Source organism: Salvia splendens, chromosome 22, assembly GCF_004379255.2.
Source record: "Salvia splendens isolate huo1 chromosome 22, SspV2, whole genome shotgun sequence".
NCBI lineage: Eukaryota > Viridiplantae > Streptophyta > Magnoliopsida > Lamiales > Lamiaceae > Salvia > Salvia splendens.
This window is the reverse complement of record NC_056053.1, coordinates 24,373,784-24,385,242: the sequence shown is the minus strand read 5'-3', so window position 1 is coordinate 24,385,242 and position 11,459 is coordinate 24,373,784. Positions and strand designations below refer to the sequence as shown.

The 11,459-nt window shown below is 38.7% G+C and overlaps 2 protein-coding genes across 5 annotated transcripts; both read right to left on the bottom strand.

Annotated features, from left to right (window-relative positions):
* Window positions 1–649: 649 nt before the first annotated feature.
* On the bottom strand, window positions 650–6,000 carry LOC121787313 (protein LATE ELONGATED HYPOCOTYL-like). Of its 4 annotated transcripts, none has more exons than XM_042186005.1 (8): window positions 5,761–6,000; window positions 5,401–5,605; window positions 5,086–5,256; window positions 4,873–4,984; window positions 4,553–4,614; window positions 2,965–3,174; window positions 1,331–2,764; window positions 650–1,259 (listed from the first exon to the last, which is right to left on the bottom strand). In XM_042186005.1, exons 3-8 carry the CDS (start codon window positions 5,122–5,124, stop codon window positions 873–875), a joined length of 2,244 nt encoding a protein of 747 aa, XP_042041939.1. In that variant the 5' UTR covers window positions 5,125–5,256; window positions 5,401–5,605; window positions 5,761–6,000; the 3' UTR covers window positions 650–872. The 4 variants fall into 4 exon arrangements, with proteins under 4 accessions (XP_042041939.1, XP_042041941.1, XP_042041938.1 ...); XM_042186007.1 differs by having other exon boundaries at window positions 5,475–5,605; XM_042186004.1 differs by having other exon boundaries at window positions 5,580–5,605.
* A 2,747-nt stretch (window positions 6,001–8,747) lies between these two features.
* Window positions 8,748–9,617, bottom strand: LOC121786147 (NDR1/HIN1-like protein 1). The gene has a single exon (XM_042184691.1). The coding sequence runs from the start codon at window positions 9,535–9,537 to the stop codon at window positions 8,836–8,838; it is 702 nt and encodes a 233-aa protein (XP_042040625.1). The 5' UTR covers window positions 9,538–9,617; the 3' UTR covers window positions 8,748–8,835.
* Between the last annotated feature and the right edge of the window lie 1,842 nt (window positions 9,618–11,459).

Below are 11,459 nucleotides of genomic sequence, written 5' to 3'. Positions count from 1 at the left end.
CTATATGCAGTGGCGGATTTAGAGGAGTGGGAGGGGCTTCAGGTCACGAATAGGAGGCAATTTTTCCTTAGAGTCGGCCGGAAATGGCATGGCCGGGCATAAGAAGTAGACGTTAAACCATGTCTTTTTGTTTTTAAAAATTCGAATTACAATTTTACTAGTACTTATTAAAGTAACAAATCTTTCTCCCATTAGTGCAAAAGGATTGCACCCAATGGTTCAACCCTAAAATTAAGTTCTGGATTCGCCATTAGTGCAAAATGATCCGCCACTTTTTTTGTGATATGCATCAGCTCCTCGCAACATACACCATTCTGGGCATGTCTCCGAAGAGCAAACACCGCTCCACGAGGTCCACGGCCATCTGAATCTGCTCATGCCCGGACGACTGCAATTCATGGCAGTAGATGCTTCCACATCGGTGTAAAGAAAGAATTGTAACAACTACATATTAATTTCATGCACCACTCCTCCTATCACCAATTGGTTCTAGGTCGTAACCTTGTGGATTTCTATCAAGTCATATACTTATGTTTAATAATTACATTGAATTTTCTTTTCATTACTCCGTTATACTGTGCACAAAAAACATTTACACCATTACATAATAAATGAGGATTACACTATTCTTGCAAGTAAACACAGAAAATTGTTAAGAAGCAAAGTAGAAAAGTGTGACTGAGGAATATATATGTCCATTATTTGAATTACATTTGCTTAGTCTCCTAGACACAACAACAACTACACCAAATTTACCGATACGACGTAGTTCTTTCAATCAATACATTAAACTCGACACATAACACAGAACGAAGCGAAAAAAATGCAATACCAAAGACGGCGCAGCAGCTTTACACGTATAATCCTCAACATCAAGTAGAAGCCTCTCCTTCCACGCGCAATCTCTTGGGGCATTTCTCTTCATCATGGCCGTTTCCTGACACACCACACTCTTTTGCCTCCACTGAACACCTCTTGTAAGGTTTGAATCCAGTTCTGCGCGCTGATAGTTTACACTGTCCCAGTCCAGTGTACAGGCCTTCCTTTTCCTTGTTCTCGCCAATCACAGATGCGCCATCTTCCTCGCCTTTCTTCTGGGAAAAGGAACCCCAAGTCGTACTATTTAGGTCTAACTGGAGTCCCTTTTCGGCTTTCTCATTTTCTCTGAGGCAGTTGATGTTGCCTTTATTCGCATGAGGTGGTGAAAAGCTCTGGGGCAATACTTGTCTAGAGAAGAGTTTTTGAAACGCCAGCCGGCCCTGCATTGACAGAAAATAAAGGTATGAATGCTGGCATGCTATGTTTTCGAAAGGACAGAATGCTTTATTACCTCATCTGATACTTCCTTCCAGGAGTCACTGACATTAATTGTGCTTCTACAACGTCGATTAAATGGATCACCAAAAGGATTCATTGCAGCATCTATGTCATCCTGCTTCTCTTGTTCCTCTGTCTGTTTTTCCTCTTCTCCTTCTGCATGCTTTTCTGTAGGATCAGCTTCTACTTCACTGCTGGAGGGAGTGTTCGATCCACATGAAGAACGGTCCGCTGGCTTTTTGCTCTTGGACTTGTCTACATCTTGCAGCTCACCGGTAGCCTCGGCCTTTTCTGTCCCAGGAGCGGCTAATCCAACATTCAGTTTCACGCCTTCATTTTCTTCAGAATCTGATGATGATAATGTTGGCAACTTTGAAACTGATTGCTTTTTGTGAAGAGCCTCGGAGCATTCTGGTTCAAGTTGTTGACCACCTAAGGCAGGATCAGGACTGCTCTCTCTTTTTTCACTGTTTACAGCTTGATCTTGGCTGCAAGCCATTGGAGCTGCCGATGCTGATGCAGGAGAAGACGTAAAGCCAGGATGATACGGAGCACATAAAGGAAGTAGGCCATGAGCTGCCCACCATGCAGTTGCCGCTGCTGTGGTAGCTGCAGCAAGTGCAGCCAAACTAGGAGTCGTAGTTACAGGCCTTGTTTGAAACGCCGCAGCTGAGGCTGTAGATTGTTTAACTGAAGCTTCCGGATTCAGAGAAGGCCACGAAGTTGCTGCAAAGGTAGCTGCAGCATAGACTAAAGGATTTTGCGATAGAGCAGATACAATAAGACTGGAAAATGTGGTTGATAAATGCAGAAACGACTGGTAATCATCTTGACTTTGGATAGGAGCGAAGACTGGATGATAACTGGGGAATGACTGGTGAACCGAAGATTTTGATGCACTATCATAATGCTCAGAAATACCAGAAGCAGCTGGATTCGTGAAATGATTTTGAGGAGCAAGGACGCCACCCATTTGACAAAATGCAGAATCTGCATACGATGTATCCTGGGAGATATCGAATGCCCTCATTCCTAAGCTCCCATCCAAAATGTGCACAGGGACATGGCGAGGATAATTTTGTGTGGCAGGGGCATCGGCAGTTCCTACTGTATCATCATTTTCAGACTGCTTCAGCTCATCATTTGAAATCTTGAACACGAGCTTATCCTGAAGAGGCTGGTCATTAACAGACTTCTCAATCTGAAATCCTTTGGCTTCAGTAGTGACCTGGGATGCAGCTGTTTCATCCTGATCCACTGCTTCTCCCGAAAGTGGGATATATTGCCTAAAAGTACATGAGTTCTTAGGAGCATCAGATACAGATGCGATTTTGTTTGCTGAAGATGGAAATTCACAGGGAGCTGTCTTGAGAGTGAAAGCCTCAAAGCAATCATCCTTGTCATAGTATTCTTTACTGTTTCCAATTTTCTCATCGTCGGAAGGTTTCTGGTTGAACATACCATGTCAGGGAAAAAAAGAACATGTTTATTTCAAGTGAACTAACAAACAAAAAAACTAAACTGACGATCAGAGTACTTTCTTGCCAAGACAAGGTATATAAAACGAGACAGTAAACAAATACAACTATAGCAGGGAAATTGTACACATTATTATTTAGCACTGCTAACATAAAGAAAAGCTTATACCTCAAGTTCCATGGTTACTTTACTCTGACATGAGGAAGAAACTGGGTTTGATATTTTCCCATCATTCACCCCCACTTGGGAAGCAGAAGTTCCCGCGCTTGTCTTCCGAGGATAAGGATTGTTCGGTTTTCTTTTAGGCCGTGGTGGAGGGATTTTGATGTCAAGAGATTTCCCAATTGGAACTCCTTTAACAATGGCCTCCTTTTCCAACTGGATTACAGAAAATAAATTAAGCATCACAACACAGGTGGAACAAAATTACCCAAGGTACAAAAAGTAGCATACAATAAAGTATCAATCAACTAAGTATTTAAGAAGTATATGCCACAAGATCAATGAGAAATACATGATCCTGAATGCACCTTTTGACAACCCAAAAGATGTCAGAATATCCAATTCAGCATCTTAGTAGATACCCTGTGGTGCTTGGCCTCTTCATAACAGCAAACCACAAATTTCAGCCTAATATATAAGATAAAAACATTTGTACTCCTGCTCTTAGTGAGCTAAAGTAAATACACAATGCATCATGGGCCTCAAATATAAACTCGTCAAAGAATATTCAGAGCCAAAAAAGGGGCTGGCTCAACCCAACTGAGCCAGCCTGAACCCATTTCATGCTGGATTTGTATGACCATAATCCTCATTTTCTCTGTTTATACGGGCCAGCCTTGGGGTTCGGCGGGATTGTGACTTCCTTACAAGCAATCATCTATTTTCTTTTCGAATTTCATCATTTTCATCATTCAGTTTATAGTCATTTCCTCCTTATTCGTCTTCCCATATTGAAAATCACTTTTTGATGATGAAAAACATTTTGTGCTAAATTTGTCACAAGTATTATGGGAATTGAATAATGTATTGATGATTTGCTTGGCTAAAGCCGTAACGAAGTCATACCATCATGTCAAACCAGTGTCCAGTGTATATATGGAATTTTTAAAGTAGTTTGAGGAACTGAAGAATTAAGTTTTTTTCCTTAATTATCCTTCTTGGCTCCTCATATCCTCTACTTCTTCATCCCTAGAAGCTTGCACTGGATTGAAAAATGCTACAGTATTTTATTTGGTCCAATATAAATGTTTTTGGGGGATCATAAACGGAAATGGTTTAAAATAATTTCACTTCATGAAAAAACTCTTTTTTTCCACTAGCTTGCCCCTTATACATAGTTCGTATACTGAGTGTAACTTTTCCTGAGCTCAAGATGAAAACAAGCAAGAAAATAGCTTATTGGAAGCTAGAAGCATCAGTAGTAAAGTTTTGTCCACTACACATAATTAAAGAACAAGGACACTACTTAAAATGATACTATACACTTAAAACAAAAAATCTCGGATAACTTTCAGCCCAAAATTCATGTAACATGCTCCCCCAGAAGCAGAATTTCAAATAATGTTACTCCCAAGGAATCACAAGATAATATCACAGGCTCACTGCCAATTGTGCAAGTCTTAATAAGAAAATAACATGTACTACATATAAATCAGTTCCACTCACCTAATTTCAAGCATAAGATCTAATCCTAGCACAGGGCAGTTTCAAGTATATCACAAACAAGATAGAAAAAGAAGGCATTAGAATTGACCTTTGTAAAAAACTTCTGTGCATGACTTCTTATCTGCACAGCAGTCTTGGTTCCTATATGTTCTGTGCCAACACCAGATACAAAACAGAAAGAAGAGCAGGGACAACTCCATAATCAAAAGAAAGTACACCCAAGAAACAGAAATCTCGTAAAAGGAATAATCACAAATACATCTTAATAACAGGTACAAATAATGATGTGCACATGATTACACAAGGAAGCATATAATCAACCTGATCCAATTTCCAGGCATAGATTAAGTTAGGTTCCAGTCACAGAATCACAGATAAAAAAACACAAACAAGCAATATAATAGAGACCTTCTATTCGCTGCCAAGCACGCCCATAGAGCTTGAGAGCTTCTAGAAACCTATTATGCTCCTCTTCAGTCCATCGCTCGCGCTGCTTAGTAATTGTGTAAGGTTTCCTTGTCTGCAACGAAGAACAAATACTAACGGTTCTAGAAAACACATGTGATAACTAACTAGGTAGCCGTTTACAATTCCATTGAAATATAACGAGTTAAACAAGACCTTAACGATAACATCTTCTCCGGATGAATAAGGGTCCATCTTAACACGAAACCAAGATCGGTTTCATATAAAGATGGTGCTTTCGTCCATCACTTCCAGTAATAGTGCCAAACAACTTGGCCGTGGTGGTGGTGGTGTTATTGTACAGGATTTGATAAAGTAACACTAGTACTGCAAAAGAAATTAACTTGTAACAGAAACACTTGCACCAAATACACTCAAAACGAAACCTTCCTCTGTTTCCAATCATCAACTCTTCCTAAGCATTACTTTTTCTTTCAGTTCAAATAGTCAGGATTGGAAACAAACAGATACCTAATAAAAGTAAACAAGCTTTGGATTTAATTCAACTAAGCCGGTAGTCAGAGAAGCAGGATTAGAAGTGGAACCATAGATAGCGAAATAGAGCAAGGAAAGAGAAACGCATCTCCGAATCCGAAACAAGGAAGTACAGTAAAACAAGCAGTAGGTAACTCCTTATCCAGAAACCTCACCAAAACGAACCGCACGTTGCCTTAACCTTCGCATCCACCAAAAAACAGAAACGGTTCAACGATTCAATCAGTAGGCACGATTATACTCGGAGACTCAGTGAGTCATCAATCAACATTGGCAGCACAGCAAATCAATCAAATAGAAAACAAAAACTGAGCTAATTGCGAGCTCGAGAAGTACCTTCGGAGATAGCCATGGCGTCACAACAGCTCAGAACCTCCGATCTCCATCTGATCGTGCATGAAGGTATCGAAATCTCCACCGACGCTGTCCCCGAGCTCAATAAGGTGATTCGAAAAGGCAATTAACCGCTGCAACCTGCTAATTAACGAGAGCAGCTCCAATGGAGAAAGCGAGTGGGGAAGAAAGGGGAAAGCAGAGAGAGAAAGAGAAAGAGAAAATTGTGTGGTTTTGTTTTTTATTTTTGATGTGAGGAAAATTGTGAGCCACGAAAATACAGAGTAGATTTAATTAATAAAAAATGGAAAAAAATTGGGGGTTTTATTTGAGGCTGGAACTTGGAAGAGAACCAACAGTGGAGTTAGGACAGGAGAGGGTGCCAGGTGGCGAAAGGTTAGTGGGTGATGAGTCTCCTCCTGAAGTCCCTGGGCCCACCTTGCGCTTTTATTTGTTTTCTTTTTATTAGAATATGCAGGGAAAGAGAGAGAGCCACAAACTCGCGGTCGACCGCTGAGTCGGCCGACTCGCCCCGAGTTGGACTCGTCTGCCGAGACAGAGGTGGGACCCATCGCGCCTACGTGGCCATCCTTTTCCTTTTATCTAGAAGTGTCTACACGAGGGACAGCACTCCCCTTGCGTATAGTCATTTTGCAATAAATACGAGTAACATTTTTTCATCACTCATTTTTATTCACAGAAATATTACTTCTAGCTACACTTCTTTTTATTTCAAAGGAGAGTGTGAATTTTATTCATAAAAATAATTTGTTGTGAGTAAGGTGTTGTTTGTGATAATAACTCAAGAAATTGTGGAATGTAAATACATAATTTAATCTGGTTATGGTAAAACATTTTATATCCATGATCTACTTCATACTCGTATTTGATAGATTGTAGATGTCGATCGACAAGAGCCTAACATTTTATTGCCAATAAATTAACTACTAGTTGTGACTGAATACTTATTTGCTTCTCTCCATTAACTATTGACTATTACTTCCTCCATTTCATTATAAGTGTTATATTTCTTTCGGGCACAATTTTTAAGGTAGTGGTGTTTAGCGGTTAAATGTAGAGAGAATAAAGTAGAAGTGAGACAAAAGTAAAAAAAAAAGTAAGAGAGATATAGAGTGTTGTTTATTTGCCATAAAAAGAAATGTGTCATTTATAATAGAACGACCTAAAAAAGAATATGTCTCACTTAAAGTGGGACGAGGAAAGTACTACTTTACTAGTAAAGAGTGAGATTGAAAGATGTTTACAATCAGAATTTACAAATTAACCATCATAAGTCAATTCACCCGATTATACAAAGAGTTAATTTATGTGTATGTATTGGAATTAACCACAAAAGCTCAAACTCTCGATTCAACTATTCCACCATAATTATTTGTTTTCAATTTAACTATCGAAACATTACAATTTTTAGAAATTTCTATGTGTTTCAAATCTTTATTTAACAATTTATTCGAATTTGTGCTCAAAATTTTGTCAATCAATAAATCAATCCATGTGTTCTATTTCAAAGTGGACACTAGGCACAAATCAAGGAAAAGGCAGAAATGGGCCTAGGCCCAATATATACACTGGAATCAATATGGACTCAGACCCAGTATCTACCAATTAAATTTGATGGTGTTGGCACATCAACAGTACATCTAGAAAATTCAAATCATCACAAGAAGTAAATTCCATTACCCATATTGTAACTCAAATTAACAAAACATTATGATGTGAAAATAGGTTTTCATAGAGAATATGTCATCTTTTAATTTGCATCTATTGCCAAGAAAGTGCAAATGGTGATAAAAATAAACCTCGAGGAAGTAATTAATCACTAGTAGATGATTCGATTTATGTTAGTGGAGAATATGAGGATGATAAAGGAAGCCAAGCTTCTAAAACAATACACTCTTTAAATATAGCTTGTAGTTTGGAAAGAATCAATTCTCATGCATTACCAACTCTCTAAGCAATAATCTTTTTCTTTATGGATTCTTATTTTCGAAAAGACACCTCCGCCTACCAAAATATAATGATATCCATCTATTTCCACATTTGAAAATACGATCAAGAAAAGCACTTCCATATTTAGGTATAGGTATATATGTTACCGAGTCTCTTTCTTGGTAGCCGGAATTTGAAGAGGAAGAGTTTTGTAATTAAGGGGAGGTGTTGGATTTTATGGATGATACGTCGTTGAGGTATTCATATGTGAGTTGTTCGTATCCAGAATGTGAAAATATCGGGACATCTCCTCCTTCTATACACCCACTGGTTTTAAGAATGAATTTCACTTGGATTTGATTAGTTTGTCCTTCACGTATCATGTAAGCTTTAATAAATGATATACTCATATTTGCCCTGTTAAAATCTAACATGGTATCAAAGTGAACCCCATGTGCTTGAGCCGAATGTGGCTTTGGATATTACGACACCAAATACGAGAGACTCATATTTAAGAGGACGCACTGAGATGGAGTATAGTACTCCCTCTGTCCCGGATAATTCGTCTCACTTTGACCGGACACAGGTTTTAAGAAATATAATGAAAAGTGAGTTGAAAAAGTTAGTGGAATGTGGATCCTACTTTTATATATTAGTTTTATAGTAAAATGTGAGTAAGAATGAGTTAGTGGAATATGAGGTCCACTACAAAAAATGGTAAAAGTGAAATGGGATAAATTATGTGGGACGGACCGAAATGGAAAAATGAGACAAATTATCCGGGACGGAAGGAGTATAAGGGAAAAACCCATGCCTGAGTCAAATCCACCATTAGGCGTGGTAATAACAAATACGAAGGATTCACATGTGAGTCGGCAATTGACTTCTCGGTACATGTCCGAGCATTTATCAACCACCCTCATATATTTTCCGACCACATGTTTTTTGTAGTGCTACATTAGTTGGCTTACTCGATCTCCTTTTAGCATATCATTATAAATGAAAGCGTACTTAGCCCCCGTAAAATCTAACATTCGAGATAGTAACAACATTTTGTTCGATTCGATTATTCGAATTATTACACTTGTGATAATTAGTGATACAAAAACATTACAAAAATGGAAAAAATCAAAGGTAAACTTTGCAGGGCGGCGATCCAAGAAGAGTGAGTTTTCCGACGAATCCATTCTTCAAACTGATCAACATATCACAAGCGATAGAAACCCCGCGCCGCCGGCTTCGGAACGCCCCAACCTTATACCTCATCTTCCCGGTCATGACCAGCCTGAGCTCCACCACCCCGTACGCCTCGTCCATCGCCAGCGCGTTCGCCAGCTCCGCCTCCACCGGCACCGCCGAGCCGCCCAGCAGCGGCGACAGCGCCACCGTGCTCCGCCGCTCCTGCACGAGCGGGGGCAGCGACGCCGCGGGCGTGATGGCGCGGCCTCGGTAGGAGACGTAGGCGGAGAAGGGGTCGTAGAGGATGGCGGCGCGGCGGCTGGGGTTGGTCGCGGCGAGGGTGAACTGGGCGGTGGCGGTGACGAAGGGAGGGGAGGAGGTGTTGAGCTGGTAGGCGGCGGCGCTGAGAACGCGGAATTTGGGGCGGTGGGGGCGGTAGATGAGGTAGAGGGCGAGGGCGGCGGAGCCGAGGAGGAGGAGGATGATGGCGGCGGCGGCGCAGATGGCGCGGCGGGGGTCTTTGGGGGGATGGCCGCCGCGGTGGTGGGGATAGGGCGGTTGTTGTTCCTTGTGGTGGGGCTTTTCGTCTGCAGCGGCCATTTTGGTGGTGGGGTGGCCGTGGGGTGGTGGTGGTGGTGATTCCTCGGCCATGATTTCAAGAGAGAGAAGGGGTGAAGTAGGAGAGGTTTTAGTGAGACAAAGTGGAATGTATGTGGTCAAATTTGTTATATACTATATGTGTGTATAAACAAGAATATAGTGTAGTATAGTATACATATTTACATAGTGTATAGTGGATCAGTATTTATTACTATGATGACTCGAATTTTTGATTTATTGGTGAGAGGGAAAATGTTTTTTCATTGTCACTCACGTGATAAAGTATTATTCTCAAAGCTTAGACACTATTAATATCTATTTCTGTGGTGACTCGAATTCCCGATTTATTGGTTAGACGGCAGTGGATTCGTTGAGGAGTAGACAACGACCGTGGAAAAATATTATTGTGCCAAAAATTATTACTACTGTATTGTATTTTAGTGGGACAAACTCATGTTTTCTTTTTTGTGCAATAACATGCAAATTTTATAAGATTTAAACATGATAAATTCAAATTTAAAACGTTCATGAAATTCTAACTTGATATTCTTAAAAATTACTACAGATATCATAGTCTCTCTATCTACTACTACTAAAAAAAGCCCAAGAGACTAAGAGGTCCAAGTAAAAGTTGATTATTTCTAAATGGGCCCAACTTTAAAACTAAGTAGTCCAGTAAATCACTCCAAATTGTTTCTTTGTATTTCCAATATGAATGAAATGGGCTTTTCATAAAACCATCCAAGGAGATATATCATCACATGATATTCATAACAATATAATTACAGGATCATATCTTATCACTATTTATCGGTCTAATATATTGTTTTTTCATTATTTCTTTTATAATCAAAATGAAATCAATATCATCAATTCCAGAGAATTAAAAAAGGAAAAAAAAGATGACAAAATTTAAAAGAAAAGTGATCAAACATATTATTGCCGGCGAGTACCGCGAAACGGACAAACTCGCTCTTAGAAATGAAGTCGAAGATAAAATGGAGCTAGGGTAGGGGGGGGACACAAGTAAATTAAATCACCGATAAATTAGAGGTGGTTGATCACCTTCTTTTTCATACTTTTCTTTTTACTATCATTATCAAGTGGTTGCTTAATTAAAATTGAACACAACTAAGCTGACACTTTGTGAATATTATTACAGACCAGTGGCGGATCCGGGGGCCAGGAGGGGGCGGTCGCCCCTACCCGACCGTCCGGAGAGGCTAAATTTTTCATTGAATCAAGCCGAAAATAGCATATCCGCCCCCTCCGTAGAGTTTAGAAATATTTTTATTTTCAATAAATGTCATATAAAATGTAGTAGTCCAATGGTTTGGTTGTTGGATTTTTAACTAAGATGTCTAGGGTTCAATCTTCAACAAAAACATATTTATTTTCATTTTTCATTTTTTATTTTATCAATTCATATTTCTTCTTATTATCAAAATAATACCTTTAAATACTACTAAGTTGCATATATTATGTTGTTATATTTATTCTTTAGTTAAAATCATTTTTAATCTTGTGTTAAAGTCTTTTTTATCCTAAAGTACTTATAATTTGATCCATGCATCTTAATTATTCTCTATGTAACAAAATAAACATTTTAAATATTTTTGAAATATAAATATTTAGTGCTCTACTTATATCACTTTTGTATATAATATTTACAGTGATTTTAAATGTACATATATTTACAATAATTTTATATTTTAAAATGAATAATACATATTTGCAAGCTAAAGCATGTTTATATTTATATAATTTTTTATTTTAAAATGAATAATACATATTTGCAAGCTGAAGCATGTTTATATTTTATTAATGAAGCTAGTGCTACTTAAATATTAATATAATATTTATTTATTTATTTATTTTATTATTAAAAATAATATTAAATTAAATATTTAATATTTAAATATAAGTTCCGTCCCCGCCATTTTCGGGTCCTGGATCCGCCACTGTTACAGACC

What these genes read in the sequence shown, in the direction of transcription:
- LOC121787313 (XM_042186005.1), bottom strand. Translation starts at nt 5,124, where the DNA reads ATGGACCCTTATTCATCCGGAGAAGATGTTATCGTTAAG. An exon ending in AAGTAACCATGGAACTTGAG is followed by an intron (nt 2,765 to 2,964) that starts GTATAAGCTTTT and finishes ATGTTCAACCAG; the next exon opens with AAACCTTCCGACGATGAGAA. An exon ending in GGAAGGAAGTATCAGATGAG is followed by an intron (nt 1,260 to 1,330) that starts GTAATAAAGCAT and finishes CTGTCAATGCAG; the next exon opens with GGCCGGCTGGCGTTTCAAAA.
- LOC121786147 (XM_042184691.1), bottom strand. Translation starts at nt 9,537, where the DNA reads ATGGCCGAGGAATCACCACCACCACCACCCCACGGCCACCCCACCACC.